Source organism: Anguilla anguilla, chromosome 1 (assembly GCF_013347855.1).
Source record: "Anguilla anguilla isolate fAngAng1 chromosome 1, fAngAng1.pri, whole genome shotgun sequence".
NCBI classification, from domain to species: domain Eukaryota; kingdom Metazoa; phylum Chordata; class Actinopteri; order Anguilliformes; family Anguillidae; genus Anguilla; species Anguilla anguilla.
This window is the reverse complement of record NC_049201.1, coordinates 39,478,423-39,504,655: the sequence shown is the minus strand read 5'-3', so window position 1 is coordinate 39,504,655 and position 26,233 is coordinate 39,478,423. Positions and strand designations below refer to the sequence as shown.

Sequence of the window (26,233 nt, the reverse complement as noted above, 5' to 3'; positions counted from 1 at the left end):
GTTTTATGATGGTTTCTTTTGCTAGACAACAGAAGTTATGTTTTGTGCCTCTTGATCTTCCTGGTCTTCTCCTGTTAACATTACTGCCCATCAGCTGGACCATTCTGAGTGTGTGCTGAACAATGCACCTGGAAAACTTAAGCTTCTTTGCAATTTCTCACTGGGAATAACCTTTTTGCCACAATATGTTTACTTACTCACATCAAGCCAACTGACAACTGCTCCTTATTTTTGATATTTTTTGTAATTTTAGGGCCTATTTTAATTGCACTATTGACTAAATTGGGTATTGGGTTACCTATGGTTTAAAAAAAAAACTAACGGTAGTTAAAATTTCACTCTTTCATTACCCCTCCATGTCCTTCCCACCCCTCCACCTCCCAATAAAACAATACTGATCAATTGTATTTGAAGTCAAAGGTGGCTATAGACATGTCTGGGATTATATTTTAAGTAAAACTCATCTTTTTGTGTTATTGCAAGTAAAATTAGAAAATAAATGTGTGTACATATACTCTAATGGTTTGTCATTCAATAAATGCACATATATTAACATATATATATGACATTCCTTTTTTTAATACTACAGGTAGCCAATTACTTTTGGCCTGTACTGTAAATATATATACATATATATGCACATACACACACAGTGAGCTCCATACTGTTTGTGACACATTCTTTCATGATTAGTCTAAAAATCCAAAATTGTGGAGTACAATCAAACTACATGTTTCAACATGTAGAAATTACAACACTTTTTATACATAGTCCCTCCATTTCAGGACACCATAATGTTTGGGATAAATGACTTCACAGGTTTTCTGATTAGTCAGGTGCTAAAAGGGCTGTTAGTTCTACATGATGAAACCAAAATGGATTAAAATACCCTGTAATAAACGCTGAGAAGCTGCACTTTAGCGACATGGGCATTGTTTAATTGCAATTCTGAGACTGAGTACAGAGCCAAATTCAGAAAAATATGTCTCTGTCCCAAACATTATGGAGCTTACTGTATATAATACGATCATGATTGTGGGTATTTTTTAAAATGTCTTTCCTTGACTGGGTATCTGCTGATGAAACACCAAAACTGACACAGCTTTTTAATTTGTCGGTTGACAAAGACCTCAACTGTTATGGCCTGAATTGTCTCACCTGAAATGGCTGCTATTGGTCTAGTTGGCTTCCTGTTGACTTGTGGTAGAAGAGCTGCTACAAGGGACGTAGGCTGTTCAGGGGGCGTGGCCTGCTCCCATGCTAGAATTTTTTAAGCGGACTTAACATAATATCTCATCTTCTGCAGGGACCAACAGCTGCAGCCCTTTCCTACAGACAGAAGCCAAGGAAAGTTTATACAACTTTAGCATGTAGTGTGCATTTCACTCACTCTCATTCTCAAAAAGTATATATTGTTTAAAAGGAGCCTTCACATTGTATTTCAATTTACTCAAGCTTCATTCCTTTAAGCGTATTAATTTTTTACACCTTTTATTTTAAAACTTGGTCCTTGTTTTGATTTTCATGTACTTTTTCTCAAAAGCATTTTTGTTTGTAAAGTAATATTCACTTTGTATTAAAACCAGAATCCTTAACAACCAGAAACATTTGCAATTTTTACCTAAACCAAATGATATTCCACCCTTGAAGTACAATTTTCTCTTCTCTTATTGCAGGATAGTGATAATCACACTAACAAATATTCACTTTCTTAATCATTTTAATAAAAATATTTCTGATTCCCTCTACGGGCTCTGAAGGCTGGCTGTCTCTCTTGGCGGTGTCGATCCACTGTCTTTCAATTGTAGGAAAAGGAATTGTAGGAAAAGGAGGGGAAATTCATGTTTTCAGTTTTTCATCAAATAAATCAACTAAGAATTGGAAATCAAACACTTCACAGATATTTAGTGTCAGACCAGGCTAATAACTGACTAATTCAAACATCCAAATCCATTCCAATAAATGTTGGTTCAAATGATGAATGCACCTCCAATTGTGATGCACCACCTATTACTATGAATTATATGAATTAATCACAGTTATATTCACATATACTGTGTTAAAAAACTCACCGATCTTTCTGAATTATACTGAACACCTCGATGAGCTGTGGCATCTGGAAGGGACAGATCATAAAATGACCAGGGAGAAGACAATAAATCTTAAATGACAATTTATTAAAGTACACGGGAAAGACTTGAGACCTGATGACTTGCATGCTTGCGATGACACCAGAAGTATCCTGCCAACTGAAACCCTCCCTGGGTGACATTAAGCCCAGTTTGTTGCTGCTCTGTGGGTATCCCAGTACATGGGACACAACCACACAATGGAATCCTGTATCATAGCAGGATGTACTATTCAATGGGGCCCAGAACTCACCTAGTGCCCAATAAGATGTCTGGGAACATTGAGCCAACTTTTCATTCAGTGCATCCAGTCTGAAAACCAACAAATGCATTTTAGGCAAAATCCAGTATTTACTATGGATTTAATTGATTCAGTTATGAATCAAAACCATGTTTCGGCTAATGTGATGTAAAGGTTTTTTTCACGTTAACATTAGGTAATTGTTCGTTAGTGAGCTAAATTACATGAAGCAAAATTGCATGTTTCAGCCTCCTTATGTTCCTTCTGATTTCTGTCCCTAGTCTTTACCCTACAAGAACCTTCAGCAATTTGGAACCCAGTCTATTGAATTTACACTCGCCACCTGACTGATTGTATACAGCCTCTGATTAACAGATTTAATCATTTGTTATTTGTCTCAGTATTGGTCACTGTCCAATTTCAGTGGAATTCTCTACTGAACCCACCTTCTCTGCAGATCTGCTGTCTTCCTCCTTTCCCTGGCTAGCTGATTCTCAGCATCTCGATAAGCCATCTGGAGGCATAGAGAGAGAGGAATTAACATCCGGCTATGGTCAGATGCATGAAGTAGCTAACCTGCTCATAAAAATGTGATCGTGTCTGGATGTCTTACCAAATTATCCTGTGCTCTGCCCTGAAAATGTCTAATCTGAAAAGAGAGAACTCACCGGATTAATTCATTCTTGATTGATTGAATGTAAGTCAGAACATAAACCATGGAGATGAATATGGAAATACAAACTTCTGCACTTGGTTAATGTATACACTATGGTCATGAAAATCTCTATTCCATGTGAAAAAGTTAAGTAAACTGCTATTACACTGGAAAATATGAAACAAATGTTATTACACTGTCATACGGCTGTTAGTTCTGGGTAAATTTGCTCACCTCATTCTTCAGAAAATGTTGGCGCTCTTTAGTGACTTTGATTAAGTCTTCTTTATACGCTACGAATTTCCCATTCGCTTGGGCTGTTCTGGCCTCTTCTTCAGCCAGTTTCCTGTGACATACAAGAGTCCAAGAGATTCAGCAAAGCACAAATTCCAACTTTCCACTGTACAATTAATTTTTAAGGAATCACATTTCCTTAAAATAGCACGATGCAGTACACGTTACTCCAACCAAATTTTTGTATTTGGATTATGCCTCCAAACAGTTGGTGCTGTCTTTTATAGCTAGCGGTGGAAGTTTCACACAGAAACATCAGCAGCACTCAAATCTGAGATTTCTTTATACTCACTCAATTTCTTTATGTCACTGCAGCTAACATTATTAAAACGCCAAAACCTTTTTTTACGTCTGTCACCTCAAAGCCCATCTTGTGCATGGTCTTTTTGCTTGATACTTACTGCAGTAAAGCGGTCTCCTTCTCATCCATCTTGATGATCATTGACTCAAGCTTCTTCTGGAGGGTCTCAATCTCATTCTGATGGATGCTGTGCTCCTGCATGGTGTTTTCCTTCAGCCCAAGCATCTCCTCGGTCGAATCTTTCACCATTTGCTGGAAGGCCTTGCAAGACTCCTTTTAAAAATATGAAATCACTTAGTTGCTGCATTTTTAGCACTTTTTGATCTTTTCGGGCATCTCACATGATAACAATGTTCATACAGCATTATTGAAAATGTTAGCATGTGGGCCAAAAAGCCCAAATCAGCTTCTTACCTTCAGACCTTCATTTTCCGATTTGGCAGAGGATGCTATTTGTTTTGCGCTTGCCAGATGTTCTAACAGTTCCTTGATCTAAATGGGACAAACAAAGGGAACATGAAAACCAATAAATTATTAAATCAAATCCAAAATAACACACAAGTGATACTTGTACTGGGAGAAGTACTACACTAGCATTTGCTGTCACCTGAGCCTTGTCTGATCCCTGTTTCTCTTCCCAATCCAAATCAGTTTCCTTTAATTTGGCCTCTGTCTCCTGGAGGAGGGCCTTCTCCTGAGCAAGTGTGCTAAGAGACACAGACCACAGCAGAGCAGGGAGAGTTAAGTCCTTGAGTGCACAATTATTATCAATGTTATAATTGCTACTCCTGTACTCTCAAATACTTTCATTATGTCCCATAGCTAGTTACATCCTCCATAAAGTTTTGAACAAATTATGAATTTACAATACGAAGATCCAGTTTCTAGAATTTTGCATGACAAATCTAGGATTAAGTCTGTTTTATCAGTTACTTTTAATAAGGACAATGTGTGTCGACTGTTTAAATACAACTATTATTATTACACCACCATTACCCTGGATTGATTTTTATGGCTGTCACGTCAAAGCCCATTTTTTACAACAGTTTTACTTGATATTTACTTCTGTAAAGTGGTCTCCGTTTCCTGCGCCTGAATGGTGACCATGTTTAGCTGGGTCTTGAGGGCGTTCATCTCTTCATGGTGTGCACTACGCTCCTCTTCAACGATTGTCTTGACCCTAAAGATTTCCTTAGCCGAATTCACGGTCATTGCCTGGAAGGCCTTGCTGGATTCCTGTGTTAAATATGAAATTGTGGAAACAAGAAATTGCTGCATGGCAAACACTTGACTTTCAGCCATTATTCACACGATCAGAAGGTTAGCAAAGTGCTATTGACAATGTTGGCTTGTGGATTAAAGGCACATTTCAGCTTATCACCTTCAGCTTCTCATGTTCAAATTTAGTGGAGTGCAGCAGTGTTGTCATGTCAGTCCAACATTTTTTGAGTAGCTCAAACTGGAATTGGAGAAGCAAATGAAAGGACACATGATGATCAGCACTGTTCCCAAATCTTTTTCAGTATGTGTAGAAACACAAAAACAAAATAAACAAGTGATTCATGCAATGGGAAAAGAACTAGAGTGAATTTGGATTAGCTGGACTTCACCTGGTTCTTGTATGAACTCTCTTTTTCTTCATGTTCCGTGTTCATTTTCTTTATCTTCTGTTCAGAAGCTTTAAATTCTGAGTTCAGTTTTTCTTCTGACTCCTGACGAAGCATCTTCTCCTGAACAAGTTTCCTAAGAAATGCAGACCACAGCAGTTGTGTTGAGAGTGTTGAAAAATAGTGTTGAGACTATTTTTACAGATTATCCTTTAAATGCCTTTATTATGTCCAATAACTATATATATCCCTCACCACATATTTGAACAAATAAAAAAATTAAAAATTCAGTACGGACACAGTTTCTGCCATACTGTAAGGCTTAATCCAGAATGAAGACTTATCTTATCAGTTAGATTTATATATTTACCAATATCACCAATATCATTGCAACTAAAATATAAAAAATTATAAAACCATTATCCTGTCACTTCAAAGCCTATCTCCTCCATGCTTGAAACTTACTGCTGTAGAAAGCCCTCCCTCTGTTGCAGCCGTTTGGCAGTCATCTTCAGGCTGTTTTTTAGGATTTCTGCCTCCGTTTCCAGGTCTTTCACCTTGTTCTCCATGATGATCTTCAATCCACGATTCAGCTTATCTGAAGCCAAAGTTCTCTCCTCGTACGCCTTGCACGATTCCTTTTTGAAAAGTAAATTTTATAAAAAGAAATGGTCATTAAATATTCAAATTTTGACACATATATAATTGCATGTAATATAAAATGCATACAATAAATTCAACAAAATGTCTAAATGATGAACACAATTATTTCAGCCATGAATTACATGTAAAAATTACAGCTATAAAGGCATTTCTGATATAAAGCTTTTTCTGTAGCACAATGTTCTAAGTGTTACTGGAAATCACAATGTTCACTCTTTACTTTAAGAAGCCTGTTGTCCATCATGATGGAGGTTATGGTGTTCTGCATGCTTTTGAAGTGGTCTTCAAGGTCTTCTTTCTAAAATGCGCAAGTGCGAGAAATTATTAGTTTAAAGGTATACCCAACAAATACAGCAAAAGAGATTCTGAAACTCACCTTTTTCTGCAGATCTAAAATTTCATTCATGGCAGCGTTTCTTTCTGCAGACAGTCTTGCAACTTTCTTTTTAGTCCCTAAACAAAATGAAAACCCAAGGTTAAAATCAAACCTTGTTATTCACAAAAGTGCTGACATGTATAATCAATCCTGTGAGGTGTTATAAAATATATTAATGTGCTCAATAAATAGTTTTGAACTTACATTGGTATATCCTGTTTTTTACCTGGGGACAACAGAAGGGCGACAGAAGAGAAAAAAATAGTCAATACCCTTGACATAAACTTCACTGTATTACAGTAGCTGAACAAGTTTTGATCATGTAATCATCGAGAAGGTCATAGGTAAGGGCTCTGAGACTATTTGCAGGCAGCAGACATAATGAAAGAACAGCTTACAGTTATCCCGGTGCTCCATATTGTCAACACCCATAGCAGGAGTAGGATGGTCTCTCCCAAGCTAGAGCTTGGTCTCCAGCCCTCTGGAAGGTGGGTGATGAGCTGAAAAAGATTTATAAAAACAATCCAGGTAAAACCAACCTGAGTCAGTCTCAACGCAATTTATACAACAACAAACTGAATCAACATTAATGATTTCACATAGCCTCAGCTGGGTATATAATAGGCCGATCCCCATCAGTTAAAATGCACATTGATACCGTTCATCACTAAGGTTTTTTGAGGAAGAAAACTCATGTCAACTTGGTATTTGGGTGCACACTTGACACCAATTGCTTTTTGGTAATATGAGTATATCACATAATATAAATATATGCTGTAATTAATAATAAATCCTTTAAAAACTAGCATAATCTACCGAGTCGGACAGCTGATGAAATTCTTCCGTAGAAAACGTAGAGATCACCGGGGAAATTTGCACTGGGGAAAAAATGAAAAGAAATATTATTGAAATCACAATTCAGAGAACAGCACCTTCTCTCAAATACAAGCAAAACAAGGTTCTGTACATTCCCTCAGAGGAAATCTTACTATTCTGTTTATTTTTGGAAAGGCAGGTTTCTTAAACCAATATGGAGAGATGGTTAGATATTTAACATAAAACTTATTCTGTATTTATACTTATGTCAATACATTATTATTCATGACAGCTGTAAATTTAAGATGAACAACAAATGTGTCCTGAAAAATCTTGATAGGAAAATAATTTTCTCTGATTAAGTGTCTGTTATAATTGATTGCCTACAATATTCTCAAGTAGCATCATATAGATTTAAGTGTCTGTTATAATTGATTGCCATCAATATTCTCAAGTAGCATCATACAAATATCATCAGATTCAAACAACTTCACCCCTACTCAACTTACCAAGTTTGAAAATTGTCACAGGTGTTAGAAAAAGGAAAAGGAAAAGGGAAAAGGGTAGGATAAGCAGCCGCCAGTGTGAAAACACGTTGGCTGGCATGCTCACATGCTATGCTAAATATATTTTTTCAACAACAATTCCTGAAAAAGAAGTACAAGTAACTTAACAAATTAAACCAATTATGTAACCAATACAATATTTCAAATATTGTTAAGAATAGCAATTGTGTGTAATTGAATCAGAGAGTTGCATATATAGTGAAGTACATCCATTGCGATGTCATAATACACAGAACTAAAACATAATAATCATTTAAAACATAATATTTACTGGAATTCTACAGAGCAGAAATAATTTTTCGAATGGCATCTACTGGCATCTTTGTTGCCAAGGCAACAGTATGCACCATATTCCATTAGGCACTTGGAATTCTATACTTGGAATATCAGCATTGCTCTCCATGGTGCTAAAATTGAAACAATGATAAATTGAAAAAATTACTCAATGATAAAAAACTATATTGTTGGCTTCCAACTTGATGTTTTTGCCAGTTAAATATGCAGTGGAAAAAACAGAATATGACTTTATTTACCCTTTTAAAGGGAATCTGTCTTGCTCAGACGAAACTTTAAAATGTGTCTTCTTTCTGCATGTTTGGAGCATACTGTATATAGTCCATGTATCTTTGACAATTCTCCCAGTCTGGAAAACTGCAGATGAATAAATGGATGAATTTATTTGATGATTAAAAACACATATACCATTGCACTGTAGTCATTACATACATTAATCCTCCTCCATTAATGTCCTCTAGTATAACACTTAACACACTACAAGATAAAAGCAAGACAACAACAAGACAGCAAGCGAAGACAATACAATCAACATATAAATAGCAGGCGGCGCGGTAGCTATGTCAACATGCTCATGCTTTCTTGGTCATAAAAATTAAAATTAAAATTGAATATTCTACATTGTACTTTGTAACCATTTATTTAAGGCCACTTTAAACATGCTCTGTGAAACACTCAATTTCAGATTTGTGGGCAGATTATTCCACTGTACTGCTGCACTGTAGAGAAATGTGTTTTTGCCCATTCAGCTATTGAATGCATCTCTGTTAATTTGACCTTTTCATCATGTGATCTTCATCAAAGATATATTTGTTTTATTGCATGTGACACACACACTGATCACATCTATTGTAATGGTGCATTGTGATTGGCTGAAGACTATGGCATAATACAGCCCTAGCCAAGTTGGGACCAAAAACAGAAATTAAATATAATTTTGTGGAAAGAAATGCGGATTTTTCATGTTTTTTGAAGTACTGTAACTAAGAATATTGGTTGTACCATTTTTAACTTAACATTATCATGAAATGGTTATTTTAAGTGTCAATATGCTATGCTTTTTAGGCCTGGATTGTCTGTGAAGCGTATTGTGAAAATTGTTTGTGAAATGCACTATATAAAAAACATGATGTCCCCATCTGTATAAATTTAACATAAAATAAAATATTTTGGTGTTTTGTTGTGATGTAATAAACCCACCGGTGGCATCCCAAAAATGACACAAATAAATCAATTTAAATTTGGGCTTGCTTTATCTTCTATTTCAAATGTATTTCTTAATTTTTGTAGTGCTGCAATTTCAGCTTTATCTACCAAGTCTTTCTTTTTATATCCTGATTTAATTTTTCTTCATACAGATGTACTGGTGCCAACACCAGTTCTGTTAAATGCCACTAAACTATTTGAGCTTGACTTGCCCAATAATTCATTATATAATTTGTATGACTTCACATGTTGTAATTGCTCACCTAACTGTTCTCTCTTTTCACCTTTGAATGGCCTGGCCTTCAGTGAACTTCCAGAATGTAATGTACTTAACTGACATTGTATAGAAATGCGTGGCCGGGCTACACTAAAACACCAGCAACAATTACTAGGAATGTGATTTCACAGAAATGACTACATAACGTTATAGGTATGGGTCTGTAGAGTAAATGTATACCCCCTTTCATTTGGTAACAAGTTTTAGTTTTAGCAGTAATCTGGTATGCAAATGAGCCAGTACTGAACTGACAGTGTTTAGCAATGCATGGCCGGCCTACACTAAAACACCAGCAACAATGGCTGCGAACGTGATTTCAAAGAAATTATTGCATAATCTTGAAGATATGGGTCTGTAGGGTAAATGTATACCCCCTTTTATTTGGTAACAATTTTTAGTTTTGGCAGTAATCTGGTAAACAATGAGCCAGTACTGAACTGAGAGTGTATGGCAATGCATGGTCAGGCTACACTAAAACACCAGCAACAATTGCTGGGATCGTGATTTCAAAGAAATTATTGCATAATTTAAAAAATATACATACAAAGTAATATTCCAGGCTTAATTTAAACCAGCCAAATAGCAAGCTAGTAATTTAAACCAGACAAATAGCAAGGGAGTAGCTAGTAATTTAAACCAGCCAAATAGCAAGATAGAAGCTAGTAGCTAGCGATTGTGTACAGTGTACAATTGTATCTGAAATGTTTTAAAATAAAGTCTATCAAAGCTCAGAAACCGTGTTTACTGTAATGTTATTCGGGACTAATTAACGCTATTAACGTTAATTCTGTGCTTGTATTTTGGTAGAAACTCACCGGACATTTTGACCGGAATTTATATACAGGAAGTCTAATTGTTGCTAGCATCACGGAGCTAGCTACTATGCTTAGCCAGAGTTTCGTATGTCGCGCTGTACTTGTGAACGTTCTATCTTACTCTAAGCTTGTTAAGGAATTCGGTTGAAAAAAAAAACATTTTTTCTAATAGTGTCTGTTCATGTTAGACAGAATCTGTTACTAAAAACATAGCCAAAGCTATGAAGTTGTTGCTGACATGTCTTGGTGGCAGAAGGTTCACCTGAACTCACAAGCCAACGTTTTGTCCCCACAGAAACGAAGCTATTGTATATATGTAATTAAAATATTAATAGAACGTAAACGTTGGGTACAACGTATAAGTCAACCCAAGCTCTTTAATTATAAATAAAAAGCCGTTTAATTATAATATGACTGAAAAGCTGTTAATTATAATTTTATAATAAAAAAAAATAGCACTCAGCGATCGGGCTGCTGAAGTGGCGTTTGGTGAGCTAGCATTCATTTCGTTTAATTTAAGAGTTCGTTTACATAAAGTGTACCAAGTACGGCTTTGTTGGAATAAGTGGCGGACTAACTGGTTCGTATTGTTTAAGCATATTTAAAACGAATGTTTAAAATGCAGACATATACATTCACTGAGTTTTAACGTGTTTACCCACACTGAAATAGTCTGCTACAGTAACAATTTCTGCCCGTACAGTCCCTAGTTATTTCAACTTTAGTACTGGTACATTCGCCCTTTTCCATTAACTGAATTTTATGCATTTTATAAACAAATAAATAAATATACCTTCTGTTTCTGTGTTTATATTAAGATAACAATCCACGAAGGCTGAAACAAATAACTAGCCTACAAGTATGTGATTTTTTCCCCCCCATTTACGAATCTGGTTTGATGTATGCTAATCGGTTCACATGCGTTCACATCAGGGTTCACATGTCCTTTAGCTGGTGAACTACTTCCAGGATCCGACAGTCGTATAAGAGGTAAACCTTCATAAATCGGTTTCTCTGCATTGTTGTTATTTTTATATGGCTGTGTAAGGACATGAAATAATGGTATCATACTTTATATACGTCAAAAGCTATTCATTAACGGAGCTAGGCAGTCGACTCGAAAAATCATGTTAGCTAAATTAGTCAGCACTGCTGTTGGGAGCTGGCTAGCAAGCCAGGCAGCTACTTGGCTTTGCAGCGCATGTGAGGTTGTTAGCGATAGAACGTTGTCTTGACATTGAGTTTAGAGCTAGCAACGTTAGGCCTATTTCTATACGGACCAAATTTTTCTGTCAAATGGTTGGGTAGCCATCGTCCGCAATATCCAAGAGAAATGCGTTGTGTTACTGTGATGTAACGACAACTAGTTAGTTAATTACTGTAACGTTAGTTGATTACAAAAAAGGCAGCACTGTACAACCCATCCAGTTTAGCAATCGATACCTACCATTTATTATTTTCGAAGGTAAATGATCACATTTGGAATGAAACAATCGATCACCAAATGCATATCATTTGTATTTGATCCAACTATTTCCTGCTACTTGATTATGGTAAATGGACTGCATTTATATAGTGCTTTTATCCAAAGCGCTTTACAATTGATGCCTCTCATTCGCCAGAGCAGTTAGGGATTAGTTGTCTTGCTCAAGGACACTTCGACACGCCCAGGCCGGGGTTTGAACCGGCAACCCTCCGACTGCTAGACAATCGCTCTTACCTCCTGAGCCATGTCGCCCCATGTTGATTATGATTATGTTGGTTGCAGGTTCGGTTTATTGGTTTCGCTTGTTAAAGTTTTACTATAGCGAATCTTTTATTAATAGTGATGACTTGTGAAACGTATGAGATTTCATGGAGGCATTATTGTGTAGGGGTTGTGTAACATAGTGTAGCTAGATTTGTTCATATTTATTAATTTGTCTACTTTTTTCTCTTACCAATCAGGGCACATTTTAAACAATGGCTGTCCAGATATCGGAATCGGATCAGATTAAGCAGGTAAGTAACGGCTGTCTTGTAATGAATTGATGTAATTTATTTGGATTATGATAAATTGAATTCTGTAGGCTCTACAGTGACCCCATTTTAGGAGCATTTGCTCCTTAAAACTGATGTATGCTAACTGGAAAAATAATTTAGGAGCACATCTAACTGGAATGCATTAGTGTGTTCTTAAGTTTTTATAGCACATACCCTCTTGGAAAAATGTTAACGTAGAGCCCTGTGATGAGTATTATACCTTTCACAGTCATTCCACTGAAGCTAGAGCTCCAGATACCCAATCGTTACATTACATTACGTTACTGATAAATAACTGACCAATAATCATCCAAAATTGGCCGCCTTTTACTGAGGCGTCATTTTCAGATGTCTGTATCTATGGGAAAAATAGACATAAGAATCTTGCATTTTGCAAGATTACAAGGGCAACCAAAAGTTATTCATACCTTGAAAACTAGTCATCTGTGCAAAATAATGGGTATAAATGTATACTGGTGAAAAATCATTTCATGGAGATATGTACACCGCTAATTTGTGAAATTGGATGTCACCCTTGCATAACTTCTTTATGTTAAAATGATTAATTAAGTTTTATACTGTTATGTCTACTTAAATGTAATATAATCTTTGGTCAATCAAACAGAAGAAAGACACAGATGCAAACTACTGCCGTTTTTTAATTAATTTATTTTTAATTAAAAAAAAAAAAAAGCTTTTTAATATATTATTGTTTTGGGGATATGCAAGATTATATTTCCTATGGCTTATAGTTGCGAAATAATGCCCCATTTGCCTGTGTCCAAAGAGTGTATTGCATCAACACATAATCAGGAATAAGAAAAATTGATTTGAACAATAAAGGAATTCCATAAGGATGGTGATCTGGTGCACATATCAACATTACATGACAATGCTTTATTTGTGAATGTGTCATGAGTGCAGGATTATGCCCACATATTACCTTTTTCATTCTTGAAGATTTTTGTTGATTGAATTTTTATATGTACTACATTTGGGACAAAAGTGTGCTCATTTTGTGTTTTTTGCATTAATTCATTCGTATCCTTACATACAATCAGATATAAGTGTTAACCTCCCAAACTGGCCGCTATTTTTATACTCCTGTTTGTGTTAAACTATGCTATACTAAACTATAGGCTACTATGTTTAAAATTTTGTTTTATTCACTTTAGTATACAAATACTGCCTGAAAGAAGTGTATGGAAAACTGGAAACATAAGCCAGTAAAATGCTTAAATCCTGGTTGAATTTTAATGGAGAGACCCTTCAGTGTTACATAAATCATGACAAAACAACTATGTCCTTTAAAGCAATAATGATAGTGTCTTTTCAAAATTGTTAACAGTTCAAAGAATTCTTGGGGACTTACAACAAATTGACAGAAAACTGCTTCATGGACTGTGTGAAAGATTTCACCACCAGAGAAGTCAAACCAGAGGAGGTAATGCACTCTTTACCTGCATTAACAGTATACAAATATATAGGCCTTTATAATTTCATTTTGAGGGGTGACAACATTTAACAGTTTTCGCGGGAAAGTGTCTTTAATTACCTTGCTATGGACACAGTAATAGGGAATTTAACCTGTAAACTTTAAATTGAGTAGTTTTACCACAATGCAATCAATTTTCATGGTTCAGTGATAAAGCTTAAATTACGGAGTACAGTTTATAATATGTCATTGTATTTGTTGAACTGATGTTTTGAGCCCAAATAGTGACTTCTACTTTCCTCCAGACGACCTGTTCAGAAAGCTGTCTGCAGAAGTACCTAAAGATGACCCAGCGGATCTCCATGCGCTTTCAGGAGTATCATATACAGCAGAACGAAGCCCTGGCCGCCAAGGCTGGTTTACTGGCACAGCCCCGCTAGGAAACGGGAGTGGCCGGAGACACGCCTGCAGTCAGACCATGCCGCTGCTCCCCACAAACTGCAGACTTGACCTGAGTAGAATGGGGAGGGGGAGCAAGCCTACCTCAAAACCCCAAGCCAACAGTGAAAGGGCAGCCTGTGTGGTCAGACGTGAATACCCCTCTGGGGGCGATGACCCTCGAGACAGCTTGGTCCCAGTGGAAAACATCAAGACGAATCCCACTGCCGGCTAAGTTGAACTGTTTACTCGTGTGGACCACATTCTTTTCTTTTAGTACTTGTGAAATTCAATAAAATATTAAATTAGCATCATCATATAATGAAGGTATCTGTGAGTTGGAGTCGGTGAGTTTTTTGTGTTTGTAGTGGCACTGTGGTAATGCTCATCTTTTATTCTGTTAAGTACACACATTAGACCAGAAGAGATCATGGCTTAATTAGTCTCTCATCCATGACATTTTCCGAGTGTACCCAAGAAAGCCCCTAACGACCTGCCACATGATGTTTTCACAAAATTGCAAGAATTCAACAGTAATCACATTGTTACTGGTTGTAGATCTCAGAATGTGACTACAGTTATGTTTCCTTTGTGCTGTAGAAAATGAATAAGCCGTGTCAAATTCAGGTTTTTACATCGAGTGCATATGAAAATTCCTGAAACATGCCTGCTGAAAATGCCTCCTGTCATGCCTAGTATGTAACACCGGTAATCTCAAACAGTGGCGTGCCTTAAGAATGTTTTCACCATCCCCATTGAACTCATTTTGCTGTGTTGCAAAGAAAATATTTAAAATTGATTTTTTTTTCCCACTCCTGTATTACTCTATAATGTCAATATGAAGCATTTATTGAAACACTTAGATATTGGAATTATGCTAAATAAATAACCAAAAATGACAATATGAATGAAGGGTATGAATACTGAATTAACAGCCTAAACTGGGCTAGGTATATTCAGTGTTCTTGACGGATCACACAATACATTCAAGAGGTCCAATATGTTGATTTTGAATCCACTTGTGTTCAACTTTATGACTAAATATCACTGGCATTCATAACTGAAACGGTAGATCAGATCAATCATGCTGTCAGGAAGTCCAATGAATTGTCTGGAAATTTGAGGCAAAGTTGTAAGGAGGCAAAAAACTGGAGAAGGTTGCAAATGATTTACAAAGCTTTGAACCTTTCTGGGAACCTGGTTAAGTCCATTATAAGAAAACTGGGAAAACATGGCACAAACCAGACTACCAAGATCAGACCATTCTACCAAACTGAGCAACTGGAGAAAAAGGATAGTTGTCAGAGAGGTGACAGACTAGTTTTGTCACCTCTCTGACAAAACTAGTCTGTCACTAGTTTTCCAGAAGCCATGCGGCATGAGGCCAGAAAGATTCAGTGGTCTGATTAAATTAAAATTTAGCTTTCAGACCTGAAAAAAAAACGCTGTATTTGGCAGAATCCAAACGCAGCCCATCACCCAGGTCACGCCATTCCTACCATCAAATATGGTGGTGACAGCATCATGTTTCGTGATTACTTTTCAACAGAAGGGACTCTTGGGAAGCCTGTGGCCATCAAGGCCAAGATGGATGGAGCCAAACCTAGGCAAATTCTGAGAAGGACCTGTTTCAGTCCCTAAGAGATCTTCACATTTAGGATTCCAACAGGATAATGGCCCCAAGCACAAGTCAAAACTACAAAGCAAAGGCTTTAACCAATGTCAGTATTCTGGAATGGCCCAGCATCCTCTGCTTAAATCCTAGTGAAAATCTGGTATGACCTCAAAATGTATGTCTTAAGTAAACTGAATTTTATCTTATACATTTAAATGTACATAAAAGCGAAATGCGAAATCAAAAATTCTGGTAATTCAAATGTGAATCATGTCACATTGTCATTCAAAGCTTTTCAGTAACAGCTTTTTAAAGAAAGTTAAAAAATAAATAAAAACAGTTTTTGGTAACCTGGTTATGGTAAATTGTTCCACTTTATAAGATCCAAAATATTTTTGTATTGTAATGTTGAGAAAGGTGGTGAATGTGATTGTGTATACACATACCAGATAATGCATTTTTCATGGAATCAATTTTTTTTTCTTTCCTTTTCTTTTTAACATGCTGGATGACCAGTGTTTGAGTGTTTTAGACAGCAGGCACTTCCTTCATCAAATGAGCCAATTCAGTCAGTTAGGTGGACAGCTGCATTTGAAAAAAATAAGTAAAACTTGTAGCAACAGGAATTTCAGCAGCTGCACAGGCTGGACTGCACTCTTTCAGATTGACTGAGGGCACCGCAATGATGACAGGTGTGAATGTCTTCCAGTAGACCTTTATATACAGCAGACGTTTGCTTGACTTTCTTGTGTAAATGCACTATATAATGCAATCCATTATTATGAGTGCTAGATCAGAAACTAAACTCTGTAGTACAATACAATTTTCTTGGGGTGGTCGATCTCACTAAGAAATCATAAAGAATTCCCAAATAACCTCAAAACGAGACCTGCATTAGTGGCTATTTTTTGCTTGGACACCTTTCATTGCTGCTTGCAGCTACATGCATCAACTCCGTTCCATTAATTTCTCATTTACCATTATATCGAGTGTCAAAATAAGTACAAGTGCGTACCTATGAATCAGTACCTTTATGCAACATATCTAGCAGGTTTGTGATGATTTCAGTACGAATGAGGGACTCTAGTGTAGGACCAAGTTCTGATGAGATGGGAGTAATCTTCCAACTGTACTGCAAAGCAGCACTAAACTAAACTAACCTTGGTAAGCTGTATCTGCCAGAATCCAGTCTAGAAGGCACACTGGAGAAAAATTATATTTGAAAACTTTATTAGAAACGAAGGGAGCTCTGCTTACTTTACAAAGATACAATGGCTTTGCTTAGGAAATCTAATACCTTCTTTCCTTCATCCTGGAATCTGTAGATAAATTTTCATTTAAAGGAAGTCTTCACAATTTTGATGAAATAAAAAGTTTATAAAGCATAAAAATGTACAATGCGTTGAGCAGTTCTACTTCACACTAGAGGCTCTGGTTCAGACTCTTGCTGGAAACCAAATGAATCATAATGTACAGTCTATGGATGTGCACTAAAGTTTACCGACTTAACATTTAGAAAAGAAAACTTTAATATACAAAGATGGATTTTTAAAAAATCATAAAATAAATCTTTTTTTACAGTTTGTGTAAAATGTATTTTTCAAATACATGGTTTTGGAAGATCTATGTACAAAAGAAACATAAAGAGAATCCCCTGGGCTTGACAAAAGTTCCTGTAGCAATACTTTTTTTATTCAAATGAAGAAAACTAAAATAAAATATTATAATAAACACTTAAATTAAAACAAATTGTAGTACCAGGCAATCTGAATACAAGCAGGAAAAAAAATTAAGTGAAAGCAACCACATTCAGGTGCTCTTTATAAACTGTATTAAAACGAAAAAGAAATTGGGCCCAAAGATTGAGGAGGAAAAACAAGTCAATGTACAACACAGTTGTCAAAGTTTGCTTTTAGACAAGTTCATGACATTCTTCCAATCTTATTTTTCCCCACTGTCCAAACTGAACATGGAAGGTTCCAATCCGTTTTATTTATATTGTAAAAAATACATAAAAATGTTTTTGTCCACTGTCTGAATAAATATATTTAACAAGTTGCAAGATAATACCTTTATTTTACACAAAATGTCATGTCTAGAAATCTTTCATTAAATAACTTCACGGTTGTGATATATACCTTCTTTTTTGAAATTTCCGTAATAAAATAAAAACTCTGCAATTACATATAAAAAGACAAAATACACTTGCAAAGGAAATTAGTCCACTGAAAACCCCTTTTCCTCTGTTCCACTGTAAACATTTCTGCTTTTTTTTCTTTTTAAAAGAGAACGAAAAATACAGTTTTGCATAATTATCTGTGCTCAAATACTACAAGAGTGGAAGACGACAGCTGCAGTTTTCAGTAAACTACATTCCCATTCGCAACTGAATTTGTCCCGCTTTTTCAAGAGGACACTGCTGTAACGTGTACTTTGGCAGTTCTGATGGAGCGAGCGAGCGAGCGCAGCAGACTTTTCACAAACTATGTCCAGCTGGTTAACAGTGACCGTTACCAAAAAAAGGACCCTTTCACATACATTGCCTGGTGTTTTCCTTATTCTGAAACATACAAACATATGATACTGCATCCAAAGCGGTACCAGCGCCGGAACCTTAAGGAGCCTGATTTCATCTGGGGAGGTGAAAACAAAGTTCCTTGAACTGCAATATGATGAAGTCTGCAAGGTTGGATTTTTTGAACCAAACTCACAACACCGCCCCCCCCCCCCACATACATTCAATTCACATTCAACTTCCTGTTGTCATGATTGGTAGCTAAGGGTGGAAGGAGGAAGAGGCGGGATCACTTTACAAAGTGCAGGAAGTGGGAGTGGCCATGTGGCAGACGGGACTGGGGAGGAAGAGGGGGCAGTCGAGTGCTTTTGGCCGCTTGCTCTGGCTCATCAGGTAGAGTACACGTCTCCACAGAGGCAGCGGGATGCTGGGAAGGCAGAGAGAGGTGGAGAAGGGGCCGCCCACCATCACCTGCACTCCACGGCCACAGTGTTCTGAGTGGGCGAGGCGGACGAGGGGCTCATGGCCGTGTCCGAGGAGCCCGACGACGTGGAGGCCATGGTGTGGGACACTGAGGGGTTGAAGGTCAAAAACACACTCAATTACCACAGTGCTCACAGGTCTGCTCAAATGCAGAAATTCATCCTATTCTAGCATCCCGTTTTCAACAATTACATTCTTATGGCCAAAGTAAACAAAAAAACCAACACAGACTGTGCAGACATGGGACATAATGAACTGATATAAATACCTATTGATCTCTAAAATCATCTAATATATGTTATGATTCAGTGATTGGATGGAAGTATGAGACAAAAGGAGCAAATGTTTCCTTTTTAAAGCAGCAGTGCCTGAGTTTCTCCAGCCCCATGGCCTAGCACTCCCCAGGCCCAGGCAACTCAGAGCCCCCAGAGAGCCTGGCACAAGCACCTCAGGGCTGCATAAACTCAAGACAAGCTTCACTTGCTGTGGCCAGATGTCCTTGCTACGACAACACCTGATATCCACCAGTATTTACTTAAAATACAATAAAAACTTACGGCTTTATGGATACTGAAGCATAACCCTATCATATTTCAAATTGAAATGCAAATTGGCAATTCCATTTCATTTTCATTCGATGTGCGCAAAAATAAATGAAATTTAAATTCAAAAGCTCACAGCATTTTCTAAGTTGATATACACCGATGTTTTTTTAAAAAAAACTTGTATATACCATTTTCAGCTTTGTTTTATGTAAATTAAACCCATTAAAAGAAGTTGTGTGTTCAGTTTCAATAATAGAATGAAGAACTAATGTCATTTGCTTCAGTCTTCTACAAACATCTCTCCCCCTTCTACAAAGGAGGTCAGTGCTACTCGGAAAGAGGGTATGAGTGACAGCTATAAATTTGCCAACTATTCTGACGAAAATTACCATATTACTTAGATTATTAAGTAAACTTGTAACCATTATTGCTTTTCTTGCAAAAACAAGAGAGAAAATATTCGTGTATTTGAGCAACAAGTACCCCATCAATGCAGGTATTTGACAAAGTGCTCATCTTCCTAGCACTGAACTTCAAGGAGGATGCCCAAAACTACCAATAGGCAAAACCCTTCAACACAAAGCATGTCATTATTTTGGTCTAACTTCTTGATTTATAATAATAGCGTTATCTTAATTTACTTTACGTAGGTTATAGACAGAAAGTGTCAGTTTTTTTCTTTAACATACTGGAAGTATATGTTTGAGCAGTAAATTTCATGAGTAATACTGAGGGTGGTAATGACAGTTTTAAATGTTTTGCAGTTTGTAGGGCTACATAGCCTAAAAATAACACACAGGGTAGGAGCCCCATCTACTGATACACTATATAATTGCACAGAGAACAATTACAAGAAAGCAGTGGTTAATTGAGTATTTTTCAGTGTATATTGTTGAACCATGCAAAGACTCTCTAATTAATGTCCATAAACAAGCTCAGATAGCACAAAATTGTTACCCAAAATCTATTTTATGTTATTAATCATGTATTTTAATAAAATTAAATAAAGCCATGTTGCTCGATGTTTTAATTGCCAAAATACTCCCTTAACGGAGTTCTATAAACATCTTTAAATGGCAACAACTGTTGGGAACATGGATGATGAAATGCGTCTGAGTTTCGACAAACATTACCGCCAAAGCTCAGAAGCGCAAAAAACGGCATTCAGGTCAGCCCGAATTGGCTCATTTTAAAATGACATATTCAGGTTTGAATACTTCATTCCACTACTGTAATTCTGAAGAGTTATGAACATTAGAAACAGGACACATTCCTTCAGTTAGCTGGCAGGGTGAATTGGAAGCTGCCCATTCCTCCTAAACCACAGGACAAAGGCTGCAGAATTACAGATTTCCAAACCACACTCTCTGCATGGCCCCCTAGTGCCAGGGCAGAGAAACTACACCACACCATCTCGAGCCGAAAACAAATGACAGCAATCACTGCTCCCCTGACCGGGGGACCTCAGGAGTGACCGTAGTTTCACCCCATTAAAATGATTATAGCTGAAACACCACAACGGTAAGACACGTTTAAAGAACATGACGCGTGCACTCACCTTCTCTCTCTTTTTTCTTCAGCCTTTTCCGCCTCCTGTCAATGGAGGCCACTTCAGACTTTAGGGACATGTAGTACTTCCTGATTTCTTGTAGTTTGTCCTGTAGGAAGGCAATGCGCTCCACGCTCGTCATGCTGTCCAGTTCGGCTGCACCAACAGGGAGGGGAAAAAAAGAGAAAAGATTCTGAGTACACAGCACCGAGTCTGCGATCCTCATGCAGCCACCTCTGCCCTGCTGACTTACCCGCATCCTCACAAGTACACTATAAAGCCTACGGATGCAATCTACAGCACTATCCTAGGGGCGATATAGCTCAGGAGGTAAGACCGATTGTCTGGCAGTCGGAGGGTTGCCGGTTCAAACCCCGCCCCGGGCATGTCGAAGTGTCCTTGAGAAAGACACCTAACCCCTAACCTCTAACTGCTCTGGCGAATGAGAGGCATCAATTGTAAAGCGCTTTGGATAAAAGCGCTATATAAATGCAGTCCATTTACCATCCTGCTCATACTGGACAATGCAGCAATGTTGACTTACTCTGTACTCTAGTCACCACCTGATATCTAAACCTTCTGCATACAAATACCAAATTTTTCTAAAACTAGTATGGTCATTTAGAGCACTCAGAATCCAGCAGACCTACCACCCTGTGACCATCTACTGCCTGGCAGCTGAAGCCAGCTGGGGCCCTGGACAGTATGAGGGGTGGAAGTTCCTTGATAAAAAATAGAGTTGATGAAACTGATAAATTTGCAGTTAAATTATATAACATTTTAAAAACCTAAATGATTTGATTAAGACAGGCTTGATTTGAAAAACAAAAATGCTCCATTTTATTTTCCACCACCTCTGCTGTCAGTTCACTGTTTAATGTTTGCACTACCTTAAAATGTATCATTTAGTGTGTGCATTAGGCCTCATGTCAATCGAAAGGCCACGCCCACCAAATCTGATCAAGGTTTCCTGCTCCTGATTGCTGTTCTCCCACAGCCTACAAGCAGCCAACCAAGTTCATTCAACAAAAACTGTTTCTGTAAGAACTTGGTGCTCAGCCATTACAGCCATGATGTGAACCAGCACCAAACCGACTGGCTGCAGTCCTTCCTCAAACGCACGCAGGCCAGCGGTATGGAAGTGAATCCTAGATGACTAGAGACGGTTTGGGAGGTGGCAGCTGAGGTCGTGGCTGATGGTTTGCCTGCAGACAGTCAGGAGCAGCAAACGACAGGTTCAGGCAGCGCGCGGCGTGTTGAATGATAAACGGACAGAGCGGTGGCGACGAACGACCGAAAGGAGGCTTTGCATCCATCAAATCAAGGCTGCTTTATTCAAATCACGCACATTTTTATCAAATCACTTGCACTTTTATCCACTAAATTTTGACAATTCAACTGCAAATTTATCAATTTACTTGCACTTTCATCAACTCAATTTTTATCGAATAACTTCCACCCCTCATAGGATAGTGCTTGGATGGGAAACTTCAGAAAAATAAGAGGGTGGTGGCCCAGTAGGGGGCAGTCCTCTCTCTGGACCAAGCAGAAGACCAAAGCTCCACTGCTGTAGGAGATGCCATATTTGAAAGAGATATCAAGGTCCCGATTCACAAAGGCTATTAATCAGATGACACAATCACCAAGAGCACAGTGTTCCACAGTGTCCTGGACAAATTCTGTCAAATTACCAATTATCACTCTACAGATTTAGAGAACCAAATCTGGAGTAAAATCTACCCCCTAATCATCACCAAGTTTCATTTCCAGAATAACCCCAGCCCTTGAACTCACCTGATGTGCTGTGATCACTGTTCTACAAAACATTTCTACTGAGTCACCCAGGTGGGAGCTGCACATTTATGGCATCTGAGCACTTTCCCCTCTTCACTGAAAATCACCCAAAACCTAAAATACCTAAAATAATAACCTAAAATAAACACAATATAATGTCATTCCCTTACCTATCTTATGTTAAATAAGATTCCACTTTAAAATAATTGCATTTTCCAAACTGCAGTATAAAAATAAGCATTCAATTGCCATAATGCCAGTGTATTTTAGTGTACCTTGCCCTGACGAGACCAGTGAAATGTTTTAAATATAAAACACAGAAAATCAATCCACAAGGTTAGGCCAACTGTGCGAGCAGGACTGACCTCACCCAAATGCTGCCATCTCCCTAATGAATGCTTTCCTGAACAAAGACTACAAAAACCAGAATCCCACGTAAGGTATTTCCCTTCCTGTGGTATGGGTGGATGATGTCACAGCACTCACTCAGCTGGAAGGTCCACTTGTATGTGCGTGGAGAGGGGAAGGCTGGCTTGTCCCTGTGCTTGTCCTTGTCTCCCTCCCCTGCCGGTGAACGGGTCAGCTTCTGGGCCTTGGATGCGACAGAGTGCTTGACTGGAGACAGTTTGCTGGAGGCGTCCATGACAGGAAGGTCCTCACTGTCACTGCTGTGCCCTGAGGGGGAGGAGTCACAGCTTGGGATGAGCATTCCTGTGCATGGGGTTAGGGGGAGAGACCATGATATCACAAATAGGTTCCTATGTTCAGACAGATTCAGTGGGGATGAGACTGAACATTAAATTACCCTTAAGCATGGGAACAGCAATTGCTTATGAAAATCAGTACTTTAACAAGTTTGACAACAAACAAATACAAGGCAAACAGATTAGTCAGTCAGTCATTTCTACACAGAAAATGGGTAGTGGAAAATGTGCTTGAGGGGAGAGCAAGGCTAAATCACTTGAATCCTCAAAGTTGCAGTCTATTCTAATTTCGAATGAACCGAGAAGCCTTTGCCTTTGTGGGAGCAGAGAGAGTTCACAGCCCGTCTTCAGGGGATTAAACTCCCGCTTTAAGAGCCATGCCCACACACAAAGCACGGCCCTGAATCGCCCGTCACAGTCGGCCATCTGGTTCAGGGGTCTAAACGCGTTACGCACGGACCCTCAAGTTCCCTACGTTTTAACTGAGAAAGTGGTGTGAAACCTTTCCTCGCCATTATCATCTTGACTGCTACTGTCTGTTATGCTTCAAAATGGAACTATAGCAGATGCAATGAGACAAGTGAAAGAAGCATTCAGTCATTTTTGGAATCATTGGTAAACTGGAAATCATTTGAACACAGACCAACCATCAAGTACAACTCGAGACCAACCATCAAGTACACCTCAAGACCAACCACCAAGTACACCTCAAGACCAACCACCAAGTACAGCTCAAGACCAACCACCAAGCACACCTCAAGCCACCTCTTCTGCCACATCCACAGGCTCTAACCACAACCAAATGCAACGAGACAGCAGAATTTCTCTTCTCGCCCCATTAAGACTTCATCACTCCACTTTATCCTAGGATTTGGTGAAATAATTAAGCTTGGATTTAGTTAGCGATCCCGTCTGCTGTCGACTTTGGCACAGGACGACTAAACACAGTCGTCCTGCGCCATCTCAAATTTATTTTAAGGTTTCACAGTTAAGGTGGTAAAGTACTGCCGGCGACTGAAGACGTTTTCCTGTGATGGACTCGGCTGAAACCCTGGCCTCCCAACAGGCTCTGGCAGTGCAGGGCTGAAATTCCATACCATGAAGGCGCATCACTGCTTGAGCTGAGCACGCTACACCAGAGCCTCTATATGCCTTTACTGGCAGGTCGCTCTGCACAAGAACCTGCCAAATGTAGGCCTAGATGCTAATGGAATGCTATAGCACTGGTATGGATGCAGTTTGGGCGCTGATTCGGTTATCAACACGGGTACGGGTGGCAGCGCTGAGGTCAAGGCGCTGGCACCGCTACTGCTGCGGGCGGTAAGAGGGCAGGGCGCCAGGGACTCACCTGCCCCGTTCTTCTCTTTAGACGCTGCGCTCGAGCGCTTCTGGCTTCGCTTCTGCTTCTTCGAGGTGGAGCCCGCGTTGCAGTCCATCGACCTCTTCTGGCCTGCGGGCGACAGGACAACGTCGCTGCGTTAGCGTTGGGTTCACCATGCGCACATCCCGGAAACACTCTCACCCACGCAAACTTACACAGCGTGCATTTTCACACACAGTCCACTCGGGACAGCTGAATATTTACCCAACTGCATTTCGGAAGCAGCTCTGAGTAAGTACCCTGGCTCAAGCGTACAACAACAGCGCCTCACCAGCGATACATACCCACAGCCAGTGAGCTGTAAGCCTAGTTCCCTAACCATCCTACTGCACGGCCGCCTCAGCACCACAGGAGTCGTTACCGGGAGAGAGTTGTAGAAAATGCAGTACACTTCAGCCATTAACCAAGTGCACGTGATCATTAGGCCCAAGTGCACTTTAACACAGGCTCAACTCCTCACTTATCCCCACTATAAACTCCAAAACCCCACAGAACAAGGGCAGGACACTCAAGACACTATGGGGACAAAACCCCTCTCTGCCTTAAAGTTGCACACAGCTGCATTACCAGGTACTGGTGAAAGAGTATGCCAAAATGTCAGAGGGGAACAGAGTTGTTTTAACTCTTCCAAGCCACCAGCAGGGGGCGTATATGTGCAGGCTAGCACACAGGTAGCCACCGGACATTCCAAATTTGGAAGAGGCTGGAAATGCAAAATACAAAAATAAAAAAGTGAACTGAAGCTGACTTGACCTCTACATGCTACATAAAGTCAAACATAAAATCTTTCTGCAAATTTTAACATGATTACCATTTATTTGCATTTCTTACAGATTCAAAATAATAAAGTGAACATTACACATGCAAATTTTGGGCATCCTGTAAGTTTGTACTTGTACATGTTTGAGATCACCCCACATAGTCTAGAACACCCCTACTCTGGGACAGGCATTCTAAAACCTTTTTTTTTCTTTCTCTTAACTACTTGAGGTGTGCAGTCGAACTTACACAATGAACTTAGATCAGAACCGAACCCCTACAGTCAGATGAGAGCAAAATTGAGTTTTTTTGGTCTGGCACCCGTGTTGTGGGTTTGGTGCAGGATAATGCCCAGGTTGAAAAGGATGTCATACCTACGACGAAATGTAATGTGGTACAACTTCAACATTAACACTTGCATTTTCATCTGCACGGTCATTTCAGTACCATCATGAACTTGAGCAAGTACCAAGACTTTTTGCCTGAAAATCAGGTATATTCCACAAGGAAGCTCAATCTTGGTGGCAAACGGATCGTCCAGTAAGCCGGTGATGCCAAGCGTACCTCAACATCGGCCATGAAGGGCACCCACACTTGCGCATGTACCATGTTCACTTTGTTTCCTTTAGATTTTGTAATAAATGCAGATAAATAGTAACCATGCACAAGCAGTCTACTCATTCATGTTTATGTTCTAATAAAATGTAACTATGGAACTTATGTCTCTTGTACTGATTTGCCGTGAATAAAACG

The 26,233-nt window shown here is 38.7% G+C and overlaps 3 protein-coding genes across 6 annotated transcripts in view; 1 reads left to right on the top strand and 2 right to left on the bottom strand.

Annotated features, from left to right (window-relative positions):
- Positions 1-1,178: 1,178 nt before the first annotated feature.
- Positions 1,179-11,728, bottom strand: LOC118227500 (restin homolog). Its single transcript, XM_035418073.1, has 18 exons — positions 11,688-11,728; positions 7,083-7,144; positions 6,665-6,766; positions 6,471-6,492; positions 6,267-6,343; positions 6,111-6,188; positions 5,693-5,865; positions 5,231-5,363; positions 5,002-5,079; positions 4,684-4,856; positions 4,228-4,327; positions 4,035-4,112; positions 3,721-3,893; positions 3,260-3,371; positions 2,984-3,019; positions 2,817-2,884; positions 2,271-2,441; positions 1,179-1,215 (listed from the first exon to the last, which is right to left on the bottom strand). The coding sequence occupies exons 5-18, from the start codon at positions 6,294-6,296 to the stop codon at positions 1,179-1,181; spliced, it is 1,440 nt and encodes a 479-aa protein (XP_035273964.1). The 5' UTR covers positions 6,297-6,343; positions 6,471-6,492; positions 6,665-6,766; positions 7,083-7,144; positions 11,688-11,728.
- timm9 (translocase of inner mitochondrial membrane 9 homolog) lies at positions 11,079-14,472 on the top strand. Of its 2 annotated transcripts, none has more exons than XM_035391483.1 (4): positions 11,079-11,230; positions 12,188-12,241; positions 13,611-13,706; positions 14,003-14,472. In XM_035391483.1, the coding sequence occupies exons 2-4, from the start codon at positions 12,203-12,205 to the stop codon at positions 14,135-14,137; spliced, it is 270 nt and encodes an 89-aa protein (XP_035247374.1). In that variant the 5' UTR covers positions 11,079-11,230; positions 12,188-12,202; the 3' UTR covers positions 14,138-14,472. The 2 variants fall into 2 exon arrangements, with proteins under 2 accessions (XP_035247374.1, XP_035247458.1); XM_035391567.1 differs by having other exon boundaries at positions 11,144-11,230; positions 12,184-12,241.
- A 2,491-nt stretch (positions 14,473-16,963) lies between these two features.
- arid4a (AT rich interactive domain 4A (RBP1-like)) overlaps positions 16,964-26,233 on the bottom strand; it is a 50,858-nt gene continuing 41,588 nt past the window's right edge. Inside the window, exons 22-25 of one of the 3 annotated variants that reach the window (XM_035424606.1) lie at positions 24,689-24,790; positions 23,123-23,347; positions 20,852-20,998; positions 16,964-18,836 (exon numbers count right to left, since the gene is read on the bottom strand). In XM_035424606.1, coding sequence (XP_035280497.1) covers positions 18,733-18,836; positions 20,852-20,998; positions 23,123-23,347; positions 24,689-24,790 — 578 coding nt within the window. In that variant the 3' untranslated portion in view covers positions 16,964-18,732. Of the gene's footprint in view, positions 18,837-20,851; positions 21,008-23,122; positions 23,348-24,688; positions 24,791-26,233 lie in introns of all 3 variants that reach the window. The other 2 variants (XM_035424616.1, XM_035424626.1) reach the window with 2 other exon arrangements.